At 41.7% G+C, this 24,238-nt stretch overlaps 3 protein-coding genes across 10 annotated transcripts in view; 2 read left to right on the top strand and 1 right to left on the bottom strand.

Moving 5' to 3' along the window:
* The first annotated feature begins 656 nt into the window (after positions 1–656).
* On the top strand, positions 657–1,833 carry LOC134217021 (uncharacterized). Its single transcript, XM_062695775.1, has 5 exons — positions 657–767; positions 832–876; positions 936–1,052; positions 1,129–1,408; positions 1,702–1,833. Exons 1-5 carry the CDS (start codon positions 690–692, stop codon positions 1,746–1,748), a joined length of 567 nt encoding a protein of 188 aa, XP_062551759.1. The 5' UTR covers positions 657–689; the 3' UTR covers positions 1,749–1,833.
* Positions 1,834–6,950: 5,117 nt separating this feature from the next.
* On the top strand, positions 6,951–8,350 carry LOC134217020 (general odorant-binding protein 67-like). Its single transcript, XM_062695773.1, has 5 exons — positions 6,951–7,055; positions 7,584–7,616; positions 7,668–7,781; positions 7,858–8,137; positions 8,193–8,350. Exons 1-5 carry the CDS (start codon positions 6,966–6,968, stop codon positions 8,249–8,251), a joined length of 576 nt encoding a protein of 191 aa, XP_062551757.1. The 5' UTR covers positions 6,951–6,965; the 3' UTR covers positions 8,252–8,350.
* A 9,595-nt stretch (positions 8,351–17,945) lies between these two features.
* LOC134212872 (locomotion-related protein Hikaru genki) overlaps positions 17,946–24,238 on the bottom strand; it is a 105,650-nt gene continuing 99,357 nt past the window's right edge. For 4 of the 8 annotated variants that reach the window (XM_062691127.1, XM_062691131.1, XM_062691128.1 and 1 more), the window contains 8 exons: positions 23,723–24,060; positions 23,503–23,665; positions 23,267–23,440; positions 22,899–23,096; positions 22,690–22,833; positions 19,967–20,176; positions 19,606–19,800; positions 17,946–19,214 (listed from right to left, as the gene is read on the bottom strand). In XM_062691127.1, coding sequence (XP_062547111.1) covers positions 19,000–19,214; positions 19,606–19,800; positions 19,967–20,176; positions 22,690–22,833; positions 22,899–23,096; positions 23,267–23,440; positions 23,503–23,665; positions 23,723–24,060 — 1,637 coding nt within the window. In that variant the 3' untranslated portion in view covers positions 17,946–18,999. Of the gene's footprint in view, positions 19,215–19,286; positions 19,801–19,966; positions 20,177–22,689; positions 22,834–22,898; positions 23,097–23,266; positions 23,441–23,502; positions 23,666–23,722; positions 24,061–24,238 lie in introns of all 8 variants that reach the window. The other 4 variants (XM_062691130.1, XM_062691132.1, XR_009979363.1 and 1 more) reach the window with 3 other exon arrangements.

The raw sequence follows: 24,238 nt of genomic DNA, 5'->3' as shown, positions 1-24,238 counted from the left end.
TTTGGAATACACAAAATCTCAACTTGTTCATGATCGACCTTTTGTCCCTTTCGACCTTTTTGTCTTTTTCGACCTTTTGTCCCTTTCGACCTTTTGTCCTTTTCGATATTTTGTCCCGTTCGACCTTTTGTCCCTTTCGATCTTTTGTCCCTTTCGACCTTTTGTCCTTTCGACCTTCTGTCCCTTTCGACGTTTTGTCCTTTCGACCTTTTGGATTTTCGACCTTTTGTCTTTCGACCTTTTGTCCTTTCGACCTTTTGTCTTTCGACCTTTTGTCATAGATTCATCATGGAGCCGAGAATGTTTCCCACCATAAAAACAACCTAGGCTGGACCGAGAATCGAACTCGCCATCGTGGATTGGCAATTCTACGTCTTTGCTCGCAAGACCTACTCGCGAGACCCAGATCATCATCAATTTGCAAAAACTACTCCAGTATCCATCTCGACTTAGCACATGAGTCAGATATTATTCATTGCCATGGCATTGTAATTTGTAAATGAATCTAACATCAGTTATTAGGTGATGATCTTTACTGTGCTAATAGCACCCTTTCCAGATGGAATCTATCGAGCATCATTCCATCCTACAAAAGCGTCACTTTGGCAGTAACACCAATTATCGTTAAAACGGGTATATAAAGCCTTAGCTTTTTTGCTATCATCGAAAATCGTACTTGTGACATTCGTATGGGAAGAAAATCAGTATTCAATATGAACTTCATTGCTTTCATCGCTTTTCTGGTGCTAGCCGTTGATACCGATAAGGTTTGAATTGTGATCCTATTCTCTAATATAGAATACCGAGACAAGATTTCCTCTATCATTGTAGGCACCAGTAACCGCCAACCAGGATTGTATCGACATGGAAAAAGATGTATGATTGAATTATTTTCCACATTATAATCAGTTCTGTCACGATCAAATTAATTTCAGGCTGAAGAAATAAGACAGTGCTGCGATATCGCTAGTCCACTTGAGATGGAGAATATTCAAAATTGCAAAGACAAATATCAAGCCGAGCTAGGATCAGACATGCCGAATTTTGTGAATGCAAGTGTTTATTTCCGACCTGATACTTATTTGAAGAACTCAAATCTAATCTTGTCGTTTAACCCATTGTATCCAGTGCATCTTCGATTGTCACGCCCGTGAGCTCGGAGTGCTGAACGATAACCAAGAGATTGATGAGGCGAAAATGCTGGCAGTTGTCGAACAAATGCCCGACGAGGACGTCAAGAAACTGGTGGGCCAAAGCGTAAAGGAATGTTTCAAAGCTAAGGATGAAATAATGGAACAGAGCAAGGGTCACAGCATGAAATGTCACCCGCTGGCATTCATGCTAACCGAGTGTATCATGCATGCCGTGTTTGCCGATTGCGAATCACTTCCAAACCACTGGAAAGACTGTAAGTATGAGCTGGGCCAATGCCATATTGGTATGATTTCTCATAAGATTCGAAAGTGGAGGCACCATGAGAGAAAATTCAAACCTTATTTTAAAAAGCTATGAAAGGAACAATGTATTGCCGGAGCTCTACTGTAAGCTTGTTTGCTCTGAATTTGACGATGTAGAAGGGCGTGCCGAAGCTCAATACCCTACTGCCAAACTAAGCCCTTCTCTCCACAAAGTCTTTCGTTCTTATGTAACAGCACCTGTCATGATGATTTTTTAAATAATTTGTTTTACTCATGCTTTTAGCCGAGATTTGCACAAAGATCAAAAATGGAGCAGCACCGTGCGCTTAGGAATTCAATGTCAATACACACATAAATGATAATTGCATAATGACACTGGTAAAATTTAAATAAAGGACGAAACTGCTGGAACATCACTTAGCCAAATTTGCAAAATATCCGAATACCTACTAATGAAAAAATCAAACAAGAAACCCACGGTGATGAATCCTCCAAAACAGAGAATACCAAAACAATTTACCTAACCATAATTTTGAAACATAGAATGTCAATTTGAAGACCAATGATGGTGCTTTCTTAGCTCCACGGTAGCCACATGAAGCATTCGTTTTACTACTGGGCAATCCAAAATGTCATTGAGTTCGGGACATGAGATCTACAGCTGCTTAGAAGCTCTTTTCGATACTCAAAGCTTCAATATCCGTTCAATTATATCCATTACACCTCTCGGGAGGACAAAGTATATCGTAGGATAGTTATGAGATATTTTGGACAATCCAAACTGTCTTTGAGATCGGAATTTGAGATCTACAGCTGCAAAAAAATCTTTTGATTTGGTGCTGGTATATTCAACTGGAATAATCACATACATATAGTGACTTTGAGAAAATGTTTATATAAGCTAGGCGTTATAAGCTTTAAGCATGTTTGCACTCCTGGGGCCCTCCCTCCTTAGCCGTGCGGTAAGATGCGCGGCTACAAAGCAAGACCATGCTGAGGGAGGCTGGGTTCGATTCCCGGTGCCGGTCTAGATAATTTTCGGCTTGGAAATTGTCTCGACTTCCCTGGGCATAAAAGTATCATCGTGCTAGCCTCATGATATACGAATGCAGAAATGGTAACTTGGCTTAGAAACCTCGCGGTTAATAACTGTGCAATGTCCCAGTGGGGGATGTAATGCCAACGAAGAAGAAGAAGCATATTTGTACTGTGACAGCGTTATAGTCGCACGTACGGATTTTTTAAATGCTTACGGTTAGCTGGAAAAAGTACTGCTGTGCCTGTAGATCGCATCTTTTGAACTCAAAGACGGTTTTAATGACCCAGGATATAAAAAAAAACATCTTAACATGTCCCTTGATGTTCAGGAATGTATCATGGATCGCAAGTTCTGAACTCAAGGACGGTTTGGATAACTCAGGATGTCCCAAAACCAACTTACCATGTCCCCTGGTCTCCTGGAATATGTTATGGACATGCTTGAATACATATCCAAGTCTCTAGTGACGAGACGCTAATTTCGTAGATCGCAAGTTCAGAACTCAAGGACAGTTTGGATGACCCAGTACCATCTAATCATGTCTCCTGATCTTCATGAATATTTTATGAATATGGTTGAATACATATCCAAGCTTGGAGCGATGAAAAATACATATCCAAGCTTGAAGCAACGAAAACAGCTAAAGTGGGGCAAGTTCTAAACTCAAGGATGGTTTGGATAACCCAGGATGTCCCAAAACCATCTTACCTTGTCTTCTGGTCTTCTGGAATATGTTATGGTAGGATACATATCCAAGCTTGGAGCGACGATTAAAATTAGAGTGGTGGTTGCAGATCGCATGTTTTGACTTCAAGGATAGTTTGGATGACCCAGGATATCCCAAAACCATCTAACCATCTCTCATGGTCTTCTAGAGTATGTTATGGATATGGTTGAACACTAGGGTGGCTCAAATTAGTATGGGAAAAACTTTTTTCAATTTTTTTGATGGGCCGCCCTCTTATTCTGTTCTATTTGATGCTCTGATACTCTGGACAAAATTTCAGCCAAATCGGTCAACATTTGGGCGGTGCTAAACTCGTTGGAAGTTTATATGCAAAAATGTATGCAGAAACATCCAAAAACAGTAAATTGCAGCTAGACTACACAACTTACGATGAAGAACTATGATACTCATTCAGATATTGGAGAATTCTGCGGGAAAACTGCGAGAAGATTAGAGTTTGCCCGGCTAAGCTATTAGCATTTCTCTGGAGTGGGGTTTGAGTAAATTTCGTTTTTTTTTACCTTTGAAAAGAAATAAATTCACCCCTACAACCCTCCAGTAAAATGATTATATCTTTGCGTAATAAACTCTAATCTTCTCGCGGTTTTCAGCATAACATTCTGTATTTAATTCTACAAGAACTGAAAGAGTATCATGGTTCTTGATCGTAAATTGTGCCGTCCAACTGCAAATCACTGTTTTTGGATGTTTCTGCATACATTTTTCCATATAAACTTCCAACGAGTTTAGCACCGCCCAAACGTTGACCGATTTGGCTGAAATTTTGTCGAGAGCATCAGGGCATCAAATAGAATCGAATAAGAGGGCGGCCCATCAAACAATTTGAAAAAGTGTTTTTTGAGCCACCCTATTGAACACATATCCAAGCTTCTAGTGGCGAAAAAATCAAGTTTCGTGGCTGTAGATTGCAAGATCTGTACTCAAGGACAGTTTGGATAACCCAGGATATCGCAAAACCATCTGACCATGTCTTTTGATCTTTAGGAGTATGTTATGGACATGGTTGAATAAATATCCAAGCTTAGAGTGATCGAAATGTAGACCAATTAAATCATAGCCACGCTTGAAGGTGCATCATTGCTCATATCGACGCACAATTAAAACAAAACAAAATGTCAAACAATTAAAACAAACGTCATGTCATCCTCCCAATCATCTCAAGGCCCCGTGAGTACGTCGGCTTCTACTTCCCAACCAACAAAAAAATCCGGTCATCATCTCGACAGACTTTATTGCCTAATCGAGCTCATTTTCTCATATGATACTAGCAAGCATGAAATTTCCTTCACTATCCTTTTGGTCAGCTCATGGAGCAGCTATCCAATTATCAGTTTGGACTTGCATCTGATGAATATATAAGGGGTCCCATACATGCTCCGACATGTTGTACAACTTTGACACCGCCCCCAGAAAATTTGGTTCAGTCGGATTAAAGTCGGACCGTCTGTGGGCAAGTTGTACTGTCCACGAGTCGTATAACTTGCCGACAGATGTCCGACTTTACTCTGACCGACCCAAATTTCCTGGGGGCGAAGTTAAAGTTGTCCAACATGTCGTAACGTGTATGGGCCCCTTAACAGACCAAATACTAACAGACCAATACGTAGGCGAACCAATAGAAGACGTTAATAGCTATCTCAAGATAATATAAAAAAATAACACAGCAGGTGATTCTTAAATATTTTTTTACAATCAAAGGGCGATCTAGATGTGGTCGTTCGAGATCTGTTGGGACCCATTAGATGAACAGTCATAAATCAAGAGAGTAAAGCATGTGCCTAATAGTCGGTTACCGTGCGTGGATGATCGCTTCCCATGCTGCATACATGAGTTTCTCTGGTTTACACCCTTTGGTGAACCCTCGAGACCTCACCAGATCCAGGTTACCAGGTTTCTATCATTTCTTTCCAGGGTGAGGCTTACATCTGGCACAAAGAACACCAGCACAGATAATCTCTGAAACAAGCAAGTAGTTGACAATATTTGGAACGACACAATATCTTCAGGGGTTTCAAATGTACCCATCTGTGCTCTTCCGGAGTCTCGCGGAACTCGTTATTGTCTTCGGTATTGCATACTTCCTCCTGTTGTTACTTCTTACAAGTGGGTACAACCCAAAATCGGAGGTGCTCTTTCCACTAAACAAGCCCGTTCTTGAGGCCCGTTGGTTGAGGATTTCAAAGGCTGTCATCACAACAGTAACAATTAAAAATTATGGTCAGCTTGATCATTTTTACTAAAATGGTCCGACTTTTCAGCACCAGGCTACATTGCTATCAATAAAAATGGTTCCCCACTGGCATGTATGTGATATTGAAGAGTGGGCTATCTTGTACTTAAATATCTTTGTTTCTGTCTCCTATTTCTGCAATGCCGCAGAAACATCTACCCCCGACACTCCTGCCAGGCATAACAAGACTTTCATGTCCCCTAATTCTGAGGTGCTGCAGAGGTATCTGCCTCCCGACACTCCTGCAAGGCCTAGCGAGACTTCACTCAATCCGTCACTGGCAGCCGGATCACAGTACTGCCTAAGCAGTCACTCTGACCAAACGTACCATGCGAGACTTACTTGTGTGCTCGCCCATACATTCGGTCCCTCACTCTGTGGGCGAATCACTTGTAATATCGCCATCTGCCATTCGCTTGCACCAGTTGTGCACCGCTCTCCTGACATTCAGTCTCTCACTCCGTGGGGATTCTAATGCCCCCATCTCCCATTTGTATCCACTTTGTGCACCTCCTGTGCATCATTTTGGGCGTGGAACACTCGGCACATCATTTGTGCCTAAACACTCACCTACCCGAAATTTGATACCAAACAGTGACACCGTTTGGGTACCTTGCAGGAGATACCCCCTGTTGGAAGTTCATAGCTCCGTCCTGCAACAGAGTGGCACCACCTACCTTACACGTCTCCGATTTCTGAGGTGCCGCAGAAGCATCAGCCCCGACACTCCTGCCAGGCATAGCAAGACTTTCGTGTCCCCTAATTCTAAGGCTTCGTAGAGGTATCTGTCTACCAACACTCCTGCCATGCCTCACCAGACTTTAGTCATTCTATCACTACCGACCATGCGTACCATGCGAAGCTTACTTGTGAGCTCACCCATACGTTCGGTCCCTCACTCTGTGGGGGTATTTTGTGTAATACCACCAGCTCCCATTTGCTTGCACCACTTGGGAGTGTGCGGGCCGACGGAGGTCCTTCGTAGCTTAGTTGGTTAAAGCACCAGTCTAGCGTACTGCACGGTCGTGGGTTCGAGTCCCACCGAAGGGAAGTGGTTACCTCAATACATTTTTCAAATCATTATCTTCCACATAATGTACATATTCACATACCGCAATCTGCGCGTAAATCTAAATAACTGCATAAAAAAGATTCGACCGTAAGTATTTTTCACGTATCCTTAAACCATTCTTGAAGAATCACGTAAAAAATCTCGGTGAAAAATCGCGGAAATCCTAGTGTACAGTGAAAGCTAGCTGTTTTTTTTAAATGTTTTATACCGTATGTTTTCACCAAAGCAAGTTCTGTTGAGTATCGTGCAAAACACAGTACACTGGACTGATGAAATAATTGGTGTGAATTAATGTCGCACATTCGATACAGCAGAAGATATCATGCTTGTCATTAGCGGTAATAACCATGTTGAGTAATTGTGAATTTGAATGCCATAAACAACAATTAGTTTTAGAAAGCTTCGAGTATGAAAAATAGCAACTGGATGCTACTCACTTTGTAATTGAATTCCGGTAGATGCGCGCTTTACGGGTTGCTGCCGATAAAATGAGTAAATTTATTTTGATTCTAGCTCAACTCGCTATATCCATTACAGTTTTCTCTCAAGTAAGTGTAAATTAAATATGTTTGATATAGTTGTAGTTCTCCTAAGTACCCATCACCAATGGAAAAAATTTTCGACCAATTTTTCAAACTAGTTCACTTGTCGCAGTTTCAATTACTCACAAATCATAGAGAGTTCTTACTCAGTAGTTGATTGTGTTGGGGAGAACGATTACTAATAGTGAAACAGTAACTGTGATTTTTTAATAAATCGACTAGATACTGATGATAAAAAGACAACATGAAATTAACATTCTTCGATAGAAAGCATTCCCGCACACGACGGTATATGAGCAAACGCCGAAGCACCTACCTGTTGCAGTGAAAAAGAATATTGTTTGTCCCACTAATACTCATTCCCTTATTTTTCAACTGGAAGCTTGACAAAAGGAAACGCTCATTCCATTAATATTTAAAAAAACGAAATTCTTTATATTTAAAACATACTAAATTATTCGACATCACGTAACTTCACGCAGAAGTAATACTTACACTCATCCCATCAATTAAAGTAAACTTGATTTATTCTAGAAAAACGGATCCGATTGTATCGACAATTCAAAGGTATGCTTTATGACAAATGTTGCAACGTTTTAATACTCATTTTTCACACAGAAAGCAGAACTCCACAATTGTTGCAGTTTTCCAACCCCCATACCAAATCATGTGGTTCCTGGATGTCGGGCAAAGTATCAAAAGCTGTCGAATGATCACCGTAATCACATAATCGTAATATTGTCCCATGAAACTTGATCCACAAATAACCGTATATCAACACTGCGTTTCAATTCCAACCAATTGCCAGTGTATAGCCGACTGTCATTTCACCGAGATGGGCGTTTTGAGGAATGGAAAAATCGACTTGAAATCGCTGCGTAATGTGACCAAAAATGAGCTCGGACCGAATGAACCCGAGGCACAGGATGCCATCAGTAGGCTGGCGGAAATGTGCGTTCGAGTAACCGGCGAGCAGAAGGACGCAATCGCAAAAGCCGGTACCAAATGTAGCGTATTGGCATACGCTTTTTTCAAATGTCTGGGCGATGGAGTTTTTAGCAACTGTCCGGATAAGTATTGGAGCACAAGTATGAATCGATTGAGCTGCGTTGGATAAAATTATTCATTCAACGTTTTTTGCAGGAGAAATTTGTACGATATACGACAAAGGGGTCCCCTTATGTGAGGATAAAACAAATTAGATTGGTCTTCCATTTATTTGATGGAAACGTTGTTGAATAGATTTTTTTTCCAATTCATACTGCGTTATCACTACGTTCTATTTTTCATGGCTCACGTACTATGTTTCCGAAAATTACTCACCTCTATTTTTCAAATAAAATACGGATAAGAATATGTTGTGATTTTAAATGAATTTTCATGCACAAATTTAATTGAATATCGAATGTTAACTCGTTTGAAGGTATGAGTTGCAATTCTACACGTCGTTGAATTTTCAAAATTATTTGCTGTGGAACTTACTTATCATTCTCATACTTACATACTTATTAGCTTGCTTGCTAGCTTACCTCTAACGTGACTGTACGGATGTCCAAGAATCCAATTGTTGAGTCGCGCTGTTTTCCGCAGTTCAATCGCTGCAGCCACAGCTTAGCGCATAACATAACTTAAAACTGACGGAAGAAGGGAAAACTTTTCAGAGCAAAAGACAAATATTTGGAGAGGAGGATTTGCGCAATAAACAGATCAGAATGTCAGTTAAACGATGACAAAAATCAGATCGCATTTAAAAATAAAACAAAAAACTTCGGAGAAAGCGTGGCTCACTCTGAGAGCGACAGCTTTCGTATTCCTGCTACACAGGACTTGGTCGGTACGATGTTAGCGAAGTTGGGGAGGAAACGCAGCCATGGGGACTGTGGGAAGCGTGGGGACTTACAGCCCTGGGAAGACCAGGGCGGCTCGCACACCTCCATGGATGGGACTTATTTCGGGTTTGGGGTACCCGGAAAGTCAAGCTGGAAATGTCATATTCGCGGATTTGTTTTGAGAAATGGCACTTTCGAGGAATTGTCATTTTTGGGCGGAATGTTATTTCCAAAGAAATGTTTTCAAGGATAATATCCTTGTATCATATTATGATACTTGCGGAAAATGTTATTTTTGGGAATATGTTATTTCCGGGATTTTTTTTTATGTTTTTGGGAATTTATCAATATCCAATTAGCTAAATAAAGAATGAGAAATTTGAAGTATGCCCAACATCCGATATGCCTATTGTACATTATACCTAACGTTTTTCACTCCTGACGTACTGACGTACCTCGCGCACCTTACTCCTCCTTTAGAGCTCCCCCTTTTGCATTCAACTCCATCTATAATCGCCTTCTTAGAATAAAGGATATATGTCTCAATTTTTCAGGATATCAGTCAAAGGGTTCAGAAGTTTTACTGAAGTGGTTGTTTTTTATATAATATACCCCACGCCCCGCTTTTTGCGATGACCTATAATCGTCCCCTAAGGATTGAGAGTACGTGTCCCAAATTTGATTTAAATGTACCCATGCGTTTGACAGAGGGACGTTAACTAAACAATAACCCTCCCCCTATCTTCCCCGATTTCCTAATGACTCTCTCAACCCTTCTGTTTTCTTCCCCTGGGGATACAGACTGCGTGTTCCTAATCTGGTTGAAATCGGACCTTGGGGATGGAAGTTACATTGAATTGCTCGTTTTCCGAAGATAACCTCTTCTCCTATACCCTCCCCCTTTTTCCAATGACTATTCCACCCCCTTTGTAATCTTTTTCTTAGGATAGAGAATGTGTGTACCAAATTTAGTTGAGATCGGTCCAGGGGTTCAGAATTTACTCTGAATTGCTCGTTTTCTGAACAATACCCCTCCTTCCAGAACTCCTTCCACCCTTCCCCAAATTACCCTCCCATATGAGAGTCTCCTCATAGTGAATATGTGTACAAAGTTTGGTTGAAATCGGCCCTGGGAGTTGAAAGTTACACAGAACCGTTCGTTTTTCAAACCAAACCCCTCCCGCTCTACACAGGAAAAATACCACCTAAAAATTACCTGCAGCAGACGAGGAACTGACGCATTGATCACTGATATCGTTGGATCCCATTGTATCAAAAGCCAAGAAGTCGAAGGAAGGTGCTTCCAGAAGATATTAAACTATTTTATTGAAAGTGTGAAAGCGATGACAAAGAGAACGACGAATACAAATCCTATTGAATTTGGAAACAACTTTTCCTTTGGTATTACAAACTTTGCATTTCACGTTATAACAAATGCGGCGATGAAGCATAGTTTCTATATTATTGATATAACAAACTTAACATGGTTTATGAGGAAATCCCCTAAAATCATTCTTTTAACTTAAACTAACTCTAATGATTTTTCACATTTTCCGTCTCTTCTACAAAGTTGTCAAACCAGCAAAATTACATGTTTTTGCTGAACATTGTAACTTTCTATCTCTTATAAAACAAAAGTTGTTCAAATATTATGATTTCTCATAAGTTTTTAACACAGCATTCGAGAAGACTCTTGTCGACAAAAGTTTTCAATATCAGTATAAAAATGAAATAAGCGATTTTCAGCATATCGTGAAGAAATTTGCGACTTTTTGTAATTAAGGGAGTAATCACAAGTGGAAATGCCTTTAAAAATATGTATAATTTAAAGATAACTTTTGTTGTATGTGAGATGGAATGTTACAATGTTCAGCAAAAACATGTAATTTTGCTTGTTTAACAACTTTGTAGAAGAAACGGAAAATGGGAAAAATAATTGGAAAGAGTTAGAATGAAAAATAAGATTTTAATGGTGTTTTTACATGAAACGACTTAAGTTTGTTATATATAAGAGATAGAAACTCGGGATGTTCAGCGAAGTTGCTCGTGTTAACATTTACTACAACTTTGCGGAAGATACTACGTGTCTATTTCATTCTGGTGGAAAAATAATTTTCTCAACTCACTTTTAGGGGGTTTAATCATCAAACTGTTTTTATCGAAAGATGCGCTCCTAAATATCTTGAAACTTCTGTGGACAAACCCTATATCTAAAATCAACACTTTTCGAGTTTTTGAATTTCGATCGTGAAAATGACGAAATAAAACAACTCATGACCACCCCGGCACAAAGCCGCTCAAGGCTTTTCTGCGAGGGCTCCACGACATGAAGGAAGAAGATCTCATTGCGGAACTCGAGAGCTGCAGCCTGAAGGCAGTGGCCGTGCACAAAATTGATCGTCAGGAGGAGATATCGCGACTAGCTTTACCTGGTCAACCTGGAGCACGGCTTCACCACGTGAAAGGACCTGAAGCTGGTTGGCGTTATTGATTACATCGTCGTTGACTGGGAGCGATATCGGCCAGTGCACCGCGACGTCGCTCAGTGCACCAACTACTTCAACTTCGGACACGGCACCAGAAACTGCCGCATAAAGTCGCGCTGCAACAAGTGTGGCGAACCCCATCCGACCGAAAGTGTGACAAGATGGAGGTGGCTGATCAGAAATGCGCCAACTGCTGCGACAAACATCTGGTTGCAACCAAGAACTGTCCGAAGCGGGCGGCGTTTTTGGAAATCCTGAAGAAAGTCTCCACCAGGACCCTACCGAAGAAGAACCGTGTTCCTGCTCTCAACGAGGTGAACAACCGCACAAGTGACTGGCAGCGGCAGCTTAGTGGGTTCAAGCTCTAGTACCATCGGCACCATCCACCAGCGAATGACCCCCACTTCCTCCCCCTGGATTCCATCACCAGGACAATGAGCCCCTTCGAGCCGAGAGCGACCCACCGCGACTACGCGATTGCAAAACACGCTTCGACCAGATCTTCACCCTGGGCATGTTCGTCATTGAAAATGGCTGCTAGGGTGGGTCTGGTCAATTGGAACGCTTGCTCACTTAAGAGCAAAATCATTGAGCTGGCTGGTTTTCTCAACGAGAGAGAGATCGACGTGGCCTTTATCACGGAAACGCACCTGAAACCCGAGGTGAGTGTACATTAGAGTGATTCAAATGTTGACTTTTTTGCCCCCCGATGCTTAAACGATTGCATTTGCCATTTTAATAATCCTCCTAAATTTTTAGCAATTTTGGATGTAATTTGACTGTACACACGTCATTTAAAGTTTGTATGGAAATTACTGTGAAAACTGACCCTTATGCGAAAGACCGTTCTGTAGGGTGACCCATGAACTATTTAAATATAATCAACACATTGCCTCCACAGAAGACTTCTCAAGTTGAAAGACAGTTGTTGTTGCGAAGCGATTTCTCGTTTGGAAGCACTTCTATCGGAATAATCACCCTCATTGCGGCAAACTGCCCAACTCAAGCCAAAGATATCGATGGTACATCGGCCGCCCTTCGGAGGGACATTGTCAAGCTGAACGCGAAGCATCAAGCCTGGGGCAACAGTCGCGGCAATCGAAACGGTGGCATCTGGAGCAACGACATGGAGGAAGGTCACTTCACGATCCTAAGCCCGGATTCCAACACTCGGCTGAGTCGGTCCGGAGTCCACGCAACGTTAGATCTGTACATAACCAACATGGACGATCACATCTCACAACCGATCGTGTACCAGGAGCTCAGCTCGGATCATTATCCGGTGATGGCCGAAATCGGTTCGTCGATCAACCATCACCAACTCTCCAGCAGGAATTACAATCGAATGAACTGGCAGCGGTTCCAGCAGTACGTTGACACCACTATCGACTACAAGGTGCGTCTGGAAACGCCAGAAAGTATCGACCGCCAGCTGTGCGCCATCGAAGAGGCAATCTCGGTGGCCAGAGAGCAGCATGTTCCAATGGCTCGTCAGGTAGCGAAACCCTAACCATTGACAACGTGGTTCGCAGACAGTACCAACGTACTGGGCTGCCTGCATTCAAAACCCGTTGCAATCGCTTTTTTGATTTTTCCAATAAGATCCGAGCTCTCCCAGACTGCGCTAAGCCGTTCTGGAAGTTGACCAAAATTCTAAAATTCAAGTCTCGACCCATTCCACCTTTGATCCCATTAGACAGCAATGGCTCTAAGGATCGCTTGATAACTCCTGCAGAGGAGGTCACTTTGTCAGCTCGCACAATCCTGGACAGAACATCATCACTTCACACGAAGGAGCCGTTAACGATCATGTTAACAACATCCATCTTATTCCCAAGGACTTCTCGGAGGGGTTGGAGATCTCAGCTGATGAATTGACGGCCTATATCAAATCATTGAAGAGCATGAAGTCCCCATTGTCTCTAAAACATCCGCCATGGCCTTACTCGATGTCGAGAGGCATTCGACAATGTATTGCATGATGGCCTGGCCCTGCTTTTCAATCTGTTCACCTCCGACATACCAGAACCTCCAGAAGGCGGCATTCTGTCTCTGTTCGCAGATGACACCTCCATCGTCTACGACGATAGAGTGATCAGAGCGCTAGTGGCAAAACTCCAACGAGGCCTGGATGCCCTGACAGAGTACCTCATTAGTTGGAAGATTTGTACAATCGTGGTAAATACAGTTCATCATTTTTCCCCACTCTAAATCCCCTAAACATGTTCCGCCTGGGGACTGTAAAAGCATCCTCAATGGCACGACTGTGTAATGGGCCAATGAGGCCGACTACCTTGGCTTGATCCTTGACAGCAAGCTTATTTTCCAGCAACAAGTTGACAAGACGGTGACAAAGTGTAACATTTTGTTGAAGTTACTGTACTGCCGTTATACGCATAACTGTCTCATTTACATAGGAAATCCCAGCAAACATGGGACAAATATGCGTATGACGGCAACCGTCGGTCGTCATTGTCCCTGAATAATAAGCATTCTGTCCACAAGCAAATTATCCTCCCTGTGATCGAATATGGCAAGCCAGTTTGGGAGAGCTGCGCTAAAACTCATCATTTGAAACTGCAACGAGTGCAAAACAAGTTCCTGAGGATGATCCTCAACACTCCCCAAAGGACACGAACTTCTGAGGCCCACCGTCTGGCCAGGGTCAAAACATTACAAGACCGCTTTGGTGAGTGCAAGGGAAGGTTTAGGATTTGTGCGCCTTTCGGACCAACCAGCGATTAGGGCGCTCGTTCCAATCTAGGTTATCAAATTTGTATGTATATATTAGTGTAAATAGGTAGTTAGGTTATCAAATTATTAGTATTAAGTTAAACATAAAACAAAATGATGCCAACGATGGTAAAACTGAACAATTTTGCAATGCAAATTATTATAAATAGAATACTAAAATTAAACTTTAATATAAAGATGAAGGACCCTTGGTCAAGCACTTGCGCTGTATGAAAAATTGTTAAACCAAAAAAAAAAGAGCAAATAAACATAAATTTTACTACTACTGCTGAAAAGTGCAGCTTAGAGATGGTCGGGTTTCACATTTCGTCAACCCGAACCCGACCCGAACCCGATTTATAAATTCTTTTCAAACCCGGACCCGACCCGAACCCGGAATGAAAAATCTTATCAAACCCGAACCCGACAATTTTTGCAGTCCTAAACCCGAGCTGGACCCGAACTAATTTTTTGGCGGAGAACTCACACTAGATATTTTATATTTCTCTTTACACTCAAAAGGGTATAGGCCCAAACAACAAACAAGCCTTAAAATAACCAGAAGTGAACAAAAAAATATTCAATATTTTATTTCTTAAACTCGTACCCGACTCAGACCCGACATTTTATCATCTCACAAACCCGTACCCGACCAGAATCCGACATTGTTCTAATTTTCCAAACCCGAATCCGACCCGAACCCGTCGGGTTCGGGTCGGGTTTCGGGTTTTAAAACCCGAACCCGACCGTCTCTAGTGCAGCTTTAACCCTTTATAAGGCAGTGGCAACCAGGCTTGTAAAATGTCATCTGCATGTCATTTGACTAATTTGTTCATAACTTTCTTTAGAAGCCAAATTTATTCCATAATTTTAGATGTATTTATAACGCTAGTGTAGGGCTATATTTTTGTCCAAGGATACATTGCTCTAAATATAACATCTGAGGCTGGAGAGTGAAAACTCTCCAAAATGTCACGTGTCATTTGACATAATGTCATTTGAATGGCATTTTGCCTCCCACGTCCCAGATTACATATTTACAGCAATGTCTTGTTAGAGAAAGTTGTAGGCACATTTAAGCCCTATAAGTTCGTCATACATCATGAATTGATAGCTACCTTCTGGAAAAAAATCTGGGAAAATTATACAAACGAATGCAAATGACATTTTATAACACTGGTGGCAACTATATTGCCACCAACAAATTATATATTTTTCTATTTATTAACAAGAGCTCTACTTATTATTTCACATGTAGTGGCTTTATTTGCCCCCCTTGGGAGAAAAACGCGAAACATTTTTTCACTTATAATGCGTTTTCTGACTAGGACTCTTCACCAGAAAAATGTAACGTACTTTGATTTGACTGGTTCTACGTAAAACCAAAATTTTAAAAATCTTTTTACATTTTTGTTGTTGCCTGTTTTCCCGAGCTTCCCGGGCAGTGGCAACTATATTGCCACCAATGTTTTGCCGCTTGCCGGGCAGTGCACACTGGTTCAGAAGCCCCCAAAACGTGCGTTTTTTAGTTTTCGACCTGAAAACTATATTTTAGAGTCATGATGTCTTCAGAAGAGTTGAAGGATATTTCTTGGGCTTTCTTTTGATAAGAAAATATCAATGATCTATCCACCTTGAAGGGCGGTATAAAATAAAAAATTTACGCAGATGTACAAAAACAGTGGTTGTCCTCTGCAATGTTATAAAGAATGTGAATTGGAACATCTTTTCTGTAGACACAATATTGGACAAACGGTTTTGTAACGAATTAGAGCACGTTTTGTATGAATGACTCCCAATAAACCATATTTTGAGGATAACTTTTTTGAAAATGACTTTAGCACTATGGTTTATTCTAGAAAGTTGTGCATAATGTCAAAAAACATGTTTGCCTAGAAGACTTCTTTAATCTATCTTAACATCTGTCAAAATTATTGAGGAATCAAAAGAAAAAATAGTCCATTTTTACATCAAAATACCAAAAATCTCCATCGAAGACGAAACAGCCACATTTAAGACGAATGGCTGTCATTTGTTGAGATTGTAACCATACAATAAATAACCAATCATATTAGCCACTTTCAATTGTTTACTTAACAGTTGTACTGAAAAACGTACATTAAAGACTATTTTAAGTTGATTCAAAATAATAGTGGAACACGGCGGAACAAAACAAAACATTGTGCATTCGGTAGCTTAAAACCGAATCTTTCAGATGGTGGCTGTTTGGCTTGCCGCCTCTTGCCGCTTTTCATGGTGTGTTGATGTGAAAATTGACTATTTTTTCTAAAGATTCCTCAATAACTTTGACAGGTTTCAAGATAGATCAAAGTAGTCTTCTAGACAAACATGTTTTTTGTCATTATGCATAACTTTCTAGAATAAACCATATATAGATCTAAAATCATTTTCAAAAAAGTTATGCTCAAAATATGATTATTGGAGGTCATTCATACAAAACGTACTATAACTCGTTACAAAACCGTTTGTCCAATATTGTGTTTTCAGAAAAGATGTTCCAATTCACTCACATTCTTTATAATATTGCAGAGGACAACCACTGTTTTTGTACATCTGCGTAAATTTTTTTGTTTTATACCGCCCTTCAAGGCTAAATTTCTAAAAAGATTTAATAAATTTGTGCAAATAACGCTGACTAGTCGATAAAATGATTTAATGTTCCTGATTTTCGAGTTAGAAAGAACATTATTGAAGAAGAAACAGGTTGTTTACAATAGTTTGATGCGCTTTCATGAAATAAAAATCTGTGAAAATTTTGCGAAATTCCTTTCATTGTTTATGTTTTCTATGAAAGCGGGAGAAAATAAAATGTAAATATCGCGTGACATCTCTCAATGAAAATGAAAATGTCAGTTCTGCTGCCAAATACTATGGTGGGTGACCATGCGTCTTCATTTACATTCAGTGGGGTACAGTTATATCGAAAAACGCAAACTTCATCCAATCAAGTGAAATCAAGGTTTTTCTGAATCGTGTTGGGTCCCCAATCAACTGTGCAAAAGATGGGCTCGATTGGTTGCGTCCCCATTTTCCGAAATTTGTATGGAAAATATTATGGGAAAACGGTGACTTGCTAAGTTATCACATAGTCTGAAAGATATCGGAATACGGAACGTCTACACAAAATGTTAGGAGAGGAGGGTGTACGCCCGGCCCCTAAGCATATGGTTCAATTAAACATAATGGAAAGCTCAAACTTCTGTAATCTGCATACAGAATTTTTCTTTAGGTCATTATTTATGCATTGTAAACATTAATGTTTAATGATCTTAACATACAGATGAAAAAACAAATACAGTAATATCCCGATTTTATCACCCCCCTGGTGAATTTTGGGGTGATAAAACAGGGTATGTGACAAAATTGGAAAAAAAATATTTTCATTTTTTTAAATTCATTCCACAAATATGAATCATTTTATGCCTTGGAAAGGCCAAATGCGTGAACGGTACCCGTTATTTCTTGTCGAAATTGCTTACAGAATATTTCCCAGGTACTCAGAAGTCGTTCGTAATAAACTACAGGCGGTGAAAGTTAGTTCATGAAAATCAATGTTGTTTTTGGTATTATTTACGAAAATAAAAAGAATGACAATTTTTTTTGGGGTGACAAAATCGGGTCGAAAACGTGACAAAATCGGGACGTGATAAAATCGGGTCGAAAACGTGATAAAATCGGGGAGTGACAAAATCGGGTCAGTACTGAATGCACATCAATCTTGACCTCATAACTTAAGTGCAGTAAGTTGTATTAGACTATTCAATCGTGTTCTAGGGAATTTGCTCAGAATCGGTTGCAACTTTTTGGAAATAAAACAAGTATTACGAGCGTTTTCGTCCGCTTTATTTTAGTTTTCATGCGACAATAATTCTGTTTCACAGTAACAATGAAAAATGTATGCATTATAATATATTTCAAAGAATGATATATATTGTGTAGTATCATTTTGTTCAACTTAACCCGAAGCGTATTTCAAGACGCGATATATATGATTTAAACTTCTGGTACTGTTGTATTTTTTGTTGTAGATGTATAATAATTATGCTTCCAGTTTTATAGATTTTTCTTCATATTCAAACAAGTAAGTCGTGTTTAATGCCGCGCAAAACAGTTTCAACGTTCAATATTGAAGTATCTTATATTTCTGTTGTAGATCTCCATATATAGGATGTCTGGTGGTCTGGTTTTCAAAACATATGTGACAGTGAATACTATGTGTGTTGATATATTGGTAAGTGAAATGTGAGTTTTAGTCATCAGAGTTATAAATGCAGCGAGAATAGTTGCAATCTAAGCGTTTCACACAGAATCAAGTGTTACATGGTTTTTGATAGACAAAGTGAGTTACGTACGTATAGGTGAGCTTCTTTCCAAGATATGACTGATATAGATAAAAATCTTATGGAGAAAGTGTGCCAAGGTCTAGTAAGATAGATTTTGGTGGGATTTAATAAACAAAGTTAGAGTTTTTTTTACGCATTTCTTCCAATATCTGTACAATTCTTCTGTCAAAATGGTGTCTGATTTACAAGTTTTTTTTTTCTCTGCACTATCGAAAGTAAATTCGTCAAGGAATTGCTTTACGGGTATTTTGTGTGACCCCACAGGTGAACTAATGTTATCTACTAAGGTACAGTACCACATGTCATTTGGATGGCTTCGAATGCTACATTTTGTTTTTTTTTTTCTACTGGGGTCAAACCGTTTCAAGTTGTACTTTTATAAAAAACATCAAACCATTATTTTCACCCGATGTCGTCGACAATCGGTGCTTCTCATTGCCTCTCGTCACACAAGAGCATCCTGTATCAGCTCCGCTGTTATCACAAATATCTATTTCGTAACGGATCCTGCCAGATCCTCCATTCCGTCTTAATATAGTTAAATCTCTTCATAACTCCGGCACTGGGGAACCGGTCCGGACCAGTCCCCTTCCGGCGTACAGCGTGGACGTTCCGGTGGTCCTCCATTGGCGCCATGCTCGACGAACCCTGGTCGACACTGAACCGTCAGATAGTCTCCGGGATCGTAGTGGAACTTCAGTGGTGCTATCAACCCATTCGGTGGATCACCCGGATAGGGACATTGGGCCTTACCTGGTGGATGGGGGAAATATCTGGTTAGGGTTCGTAACTGGTCTGGACGCGTAATACAATCGTGACACTAACTAGGTACACACGTCGAGAGCTCGTAATTGTGCCATCGCGTGCCAGTCTCGAACCAATCGGAGTTAATTGTTTGCAATGATTGAATTTCATTCGGTTAGATTTACTTTTGACATTTTATTAGATTTTGATTTGGAATCGCGTGCAAGACTTGAGCAAGCAAATTGTTTTTTGGGCGACCTAATTCATGATTCAACTAGAGATCTCTCTAAATATGCTCTAACAATGATAATCTACTAAGAAATAGGGAATTTAGAGTATCACAAACTTCTACAACAAGAAGACGAAGATAGTTATGATGCGATGAGGGAGATTTACTTACAAAACGGTGGAGGATGAGACCAAAATCCAGTTTCGGTGCAAACTATCGACGCTTCGCCAACGAGCAGATGTCCTTCGGTGCAACTAAACGTTACCAATGCTCCAACGGCATAACGGCGCTGACCAAACGTGTTCAGCCCGCTAGTTCCATCTATTCGACCATTGATAGGGACCAGTGGTTGTGGGCATTGGATCGCTGGATGTGATGGTAGAGATAGAAGGTTTGTGAAGATTACGCCATTGAATGAATGAAAGATATACAGGTGAAAAATGAATCAAATTATACGAGACACCAATTGGCTTGCTCGGGGATTTCTTCTAAATAAACTTAAGGGAGTATTTCCTTGCATTAAGAGTCATACCGCGGCATCTTGGAATCGGGCCACTCCAGTGACCATTTGGCTCACACTCCAGTCCTGGTGGACCACTAAGTCGGTAACCCCATGCACAACGGAACACAGCCCGTCCCCAGGCGGAAGTGTTCAACTCCACCAGGCTTAGATGAGGATCTTCCAGGAACAGTGGAGGGCACTGAATTGGATGACAGTTGGGAGTTGGAGATGACCAGTTACCTAGAATTATGAAAATTAAAACTTTTATTGTTCATCACTGGGTTTGCGGTAGAAGTTCAACGCAATAGAATGATAAATGACAACTAGCAGAGTAGCAATGTGGAAAAATAGGTAGGACAGATGTATCATTCTGATGAGACCAATGAATTCTACGAAACTATATTTCGCAAAAATTTTGCGCTGATAAGCATCTTAATGAATACATGGGCTCAATTCATAAATTAAATTGCATTCATGAACCAATAAAAATGTATTGGTTGTCAATATTTAGACATAAAACTCTGATTTATCCAATCGACCGCCAGCTAAGGGTTGTGTACTTAGCTGGTAGTGCAGCCTGGGCACTGTTGTCAGCTAGAGTGAGAGGGTGCGACCAAGGGGACCATCGTCCCTAACCCCTAATCCCAAGGCGTTAAGCGACCCGTGCCGAGGGGATGCATGGCCAGGGGGGTGAAATAATGAACTACCCTAGTAACATTTAGGTTTTATGCAAGTTTTAGAACACTTTTGAAGAGTAAATTATGGTCTTCAAGAGCGTTATAAAACTTAAAATGTTACTAGGGTAGGCCTTTAACGGAGCCTGTGGGGTACCTGGGCACCCTCCACAGTAATTGTCCCTTACCGCGTCATGCTGGGCTCTGGCGTGGTGGACCTCTTTTCCCGAGCAACACGTGGGATCCAAATGGAAAAACAAGTCAATTCATCAATTAGTGGTAGTAGTGTAGGCGACAACCCCTTCGCAAGAGGTGGGTTGTCCAGGTCTCCACCTACACAGATAAAAATATGTTGTGATTTTAAATGTATTTTCATGCACATATTTGGAGCATGCAAATAAACGTAACATTCAATCGATCTCACTGTTCTTTTAAATCGAAATAAATTTAAACTGTGCTTGCTTGTAAAATTCAATCAAATTTAATTGAATGTCGGATGTTAATTCGTTTAATAGAGTTAGCTGCAATTCTACACGTCGTTGAATTTTCAAAATTCTTTGCTGTGTAGGAGGCCAGAGGCAATAGTCGGCAGCTCGGTGCGCAGCGCCAGCGTGTGGCACTTAACCTTTTCCCCGGCTACGCCGGTAGAGGTTATGCATGGCCCATGGCTTGTGATGGGGATGAACCGCAAACGCGATGGGCTTTCGGCCTTCGAGATGGCGACGGAACAGCTCTTTTTGGCTTTATTAAGGAGACTTTCAGCCCGAGGCTGGCTCGTCTCCGGAGACGGAACAGCTGTTCGCCATCATCGACTTTGCGTCATCGAAGCATAATATCAGTAAGGGCCTGAAGGGAAGCTTGCTGAAGCTTCACAAGTCGATGTTGACGCCAAGCTGGAAAGGGCGGCCGGGACGGCCAAGTGCGAACCCGTGAAATCCGTGGAGTCGAGGTCTACTCAGATTGAGACCCAAGGATTCGCGGGCTCGGGCAAGGTCGAATCGGTGGTGCCAAAGTCTACCCAGACTGAGGCTCAAGAATTCGCGGGCACGTCGGGGATGACTGCTTCAACGGAGCAGACACAAAAACGGGGGAGCCAGTCTCCGGGGGATGAGCTCCTTGGAGGCCACTCCAAAACGCGGAGGGTTACTACCCCGAACAAGGGTAGTAGGACTGGGAAGCTGAACCCCTGCCAGGTACCTCCAAAACCGGGGGAGGAAGGACCTGGAAAGGTCCGCCCACCCAGGAAAGACGGTGGTAAGGGGTTACGGCAGGCTGAGAGCTCTCAGCCGCCACAGACCAGGGGAAATATAAGGGGGTAACGCCTCCTGGACCCTAGTCAAGAACAAGAGGAAACCGAAGACGTCAAGGGCCGAAAAGAAGGCCCAGGCGAATGAGGGTAGCAAGAAGTCTAGGGTAGGCGCCAATCGCTTCAGGGGCGATGCCCTAGTCATCAAGGCGGACAATGCTAAGTACTCGGACGTCGTGAAGCCGATGAGGAGTGCCGTCAAGCTCGGTGAACTCGACGTCGACGTACGTCGAATAAGACGTACCCGGACGGGCGAGATGATCCTCGAGCTGAAGCGAGGTGTCTCGCAAAAGGGCGTCGCCTACAAGAAGTTGTTGGAGGAAGTCCTTGGCGAGACGGTCAAGGTGAGGGCACTTACGACGGAGGTGAATTTAAGGGTTAAAGACTTGGACGAGATCAGCGAAGTCGAAGGCACTGCGCCGACAGTATGAAGTGGAGGCCGATGCCGTACTGACGCGCGTGCGTGCATGAACGAGTCAAACCACTCGTAAAACAGAATATCAGCAAGAGGAATTATTTTGTCTTGGCCGCGTTCGCGCACGCACACGCGTCAGTATGTCATCGGCCTAAGCAGTCAAATTCCATGGCGTACCAATAACCAATTGAGCTGATCTGCCTGTAATCGTATAATCCTGTCTCATATGAATGAGAAACGATAAGGATAGATGTGCGATTAGAGGCCGTGAAGTTTTAATAGAATGTTTTTTCACCCAAAATAAAAATCGGTCAGCTTAATGTGGATTTTATAGGAAAACCGAAACTAATGCACTTACCTGACGCTAGACATGTTGCGTTCGCCGTTCCTTGTAAACTGTAACCAAGAGGGCACCTATACAATGCTCGCTGTCCAAGCTTTATACCTTCCAATCGTAACGATAAAGGTGGCTTTGGTTCCAAAAGAGTAGAGCACTGCGATACTGAAATAGTGAAAGCAAATTCACGTTACTCGATTTCTCCAATACCAAATAACATCCATCCGTACTAGCCACAACGATTACAATACTGTTGGTTAGTCCCCGTGGCGATGCACAAGTGTACGTTCCCGAGTCTTGACTCTGGATGTCCTTGATGGTGAGCCGATAGCGAGATGCTTTCTCCTCCGGTACGGCGGACCAACCTATATTGAAAAAATCAGGAATCGGATTGAATTGGTTAACAGCAGTACCACTGCCGGGGGTATCTACGAGGGATTAGTATCGGGAGTAGAGCAGAATTGGAAAACGTCTTGTGAGATAGGTGAGAGGGAATTGCAACTGTACACAATGGGGTGCTGTAGATTTTGAGTAGATTTATTCCAAGCTTCAATCGGTTTATGGGAAACATGAGAAGTTTTTGAGATATTAATCGTACCAGTTAAGTATTGACGGAACCAGCCGGTCCAAGTCCATTCCGGAGATCCCCGACGTCGAGGATACATGCAGTCTAGGTGAATTGTACTGGTGGGCAGTACAGCAAGCACGCCGGATGGCTCATAGGCTGCAGATCCCACACCCACCTTTATGCGAATGGATGGTGGACTGTCATCTGAATGTTCAAATTATGAGATATTAGCGAAGAAGTTAATGTTGTATAATATAGATAATTACCCGAATAATTCGTCAGAAGAGTAGTTGGTACACAAGACGGCATCTTGGGGGCCCACATCCCGTTTGAGCAAAGAACCTTGGTTTCACCCAAAAGCTTGTACAGACCCAGATCCCTACATCTTGCTTGCAATGTATGACCATGGGGGAGGTCCCAGCCAATTGTCTGAAAAAAATGTTTTGCACACTTTCAATCTAACTTTTCAAAAACAGAAGAACTTACCACAGAAACGTTTTTGTAGCTAAGAAGCAAATGCGGTGGAATGTGATCCACCACGCATCGTTTGTACAAGGGTTCAAATTTAAGCTGTCCATTCTCATCTTGTTCGTGTTCGTTCATGGCGCAAAGAGGACCCACCCAGTGGCCTTTAACGCATTGTATCTTGCACAGTCGATGTCCACCCAGTGGTCCCACCTCTCCGGGAAAGCGGACTTCGCTAACCTCACGGAATTGATGTAGCTCGGGGCTTTCTTCGATCTCTTCGCTTTCCTTTTCCTCATCTGGGCTCTCGTGCGAGTCCGGAAGCGGTGGAACGTAACTTCCATCTTCGTCGTATTGACCTAGGATTATTGCATGGAAAGGATTATTGCACGATCACAGCTCCATGCAAGTCATTGCAAGCATAAGCGAGTGAAAGCTGAAAACTTATCCAAAATTAATGCTGACTGAAATGGTCAATTGGCGGATAAAATGTTTCGTATGAAGGCGGTTTTGATGTCAGTGATTGGTCTAATGCGA

This window comes from Armigeres subalbatus, chromosome 2 (genome assembly GCF_024139115.2).
Source record: "Armigeres subalbatus isolate Guangzhou_Male chromosome 2, GZ_Asu_2, whole genome shotgun sequence".
Lineage (NCBI taxonomy): Eukaryota > Metazoa > Arthropoda > Insecta > Diptera > Culicidae > Armigeres > Armigeres subalbatus.
Note: the sequence above shows the minus strand (reverse complement) of the source record. Positions and strands in the feature narration are given on the sequence as shown.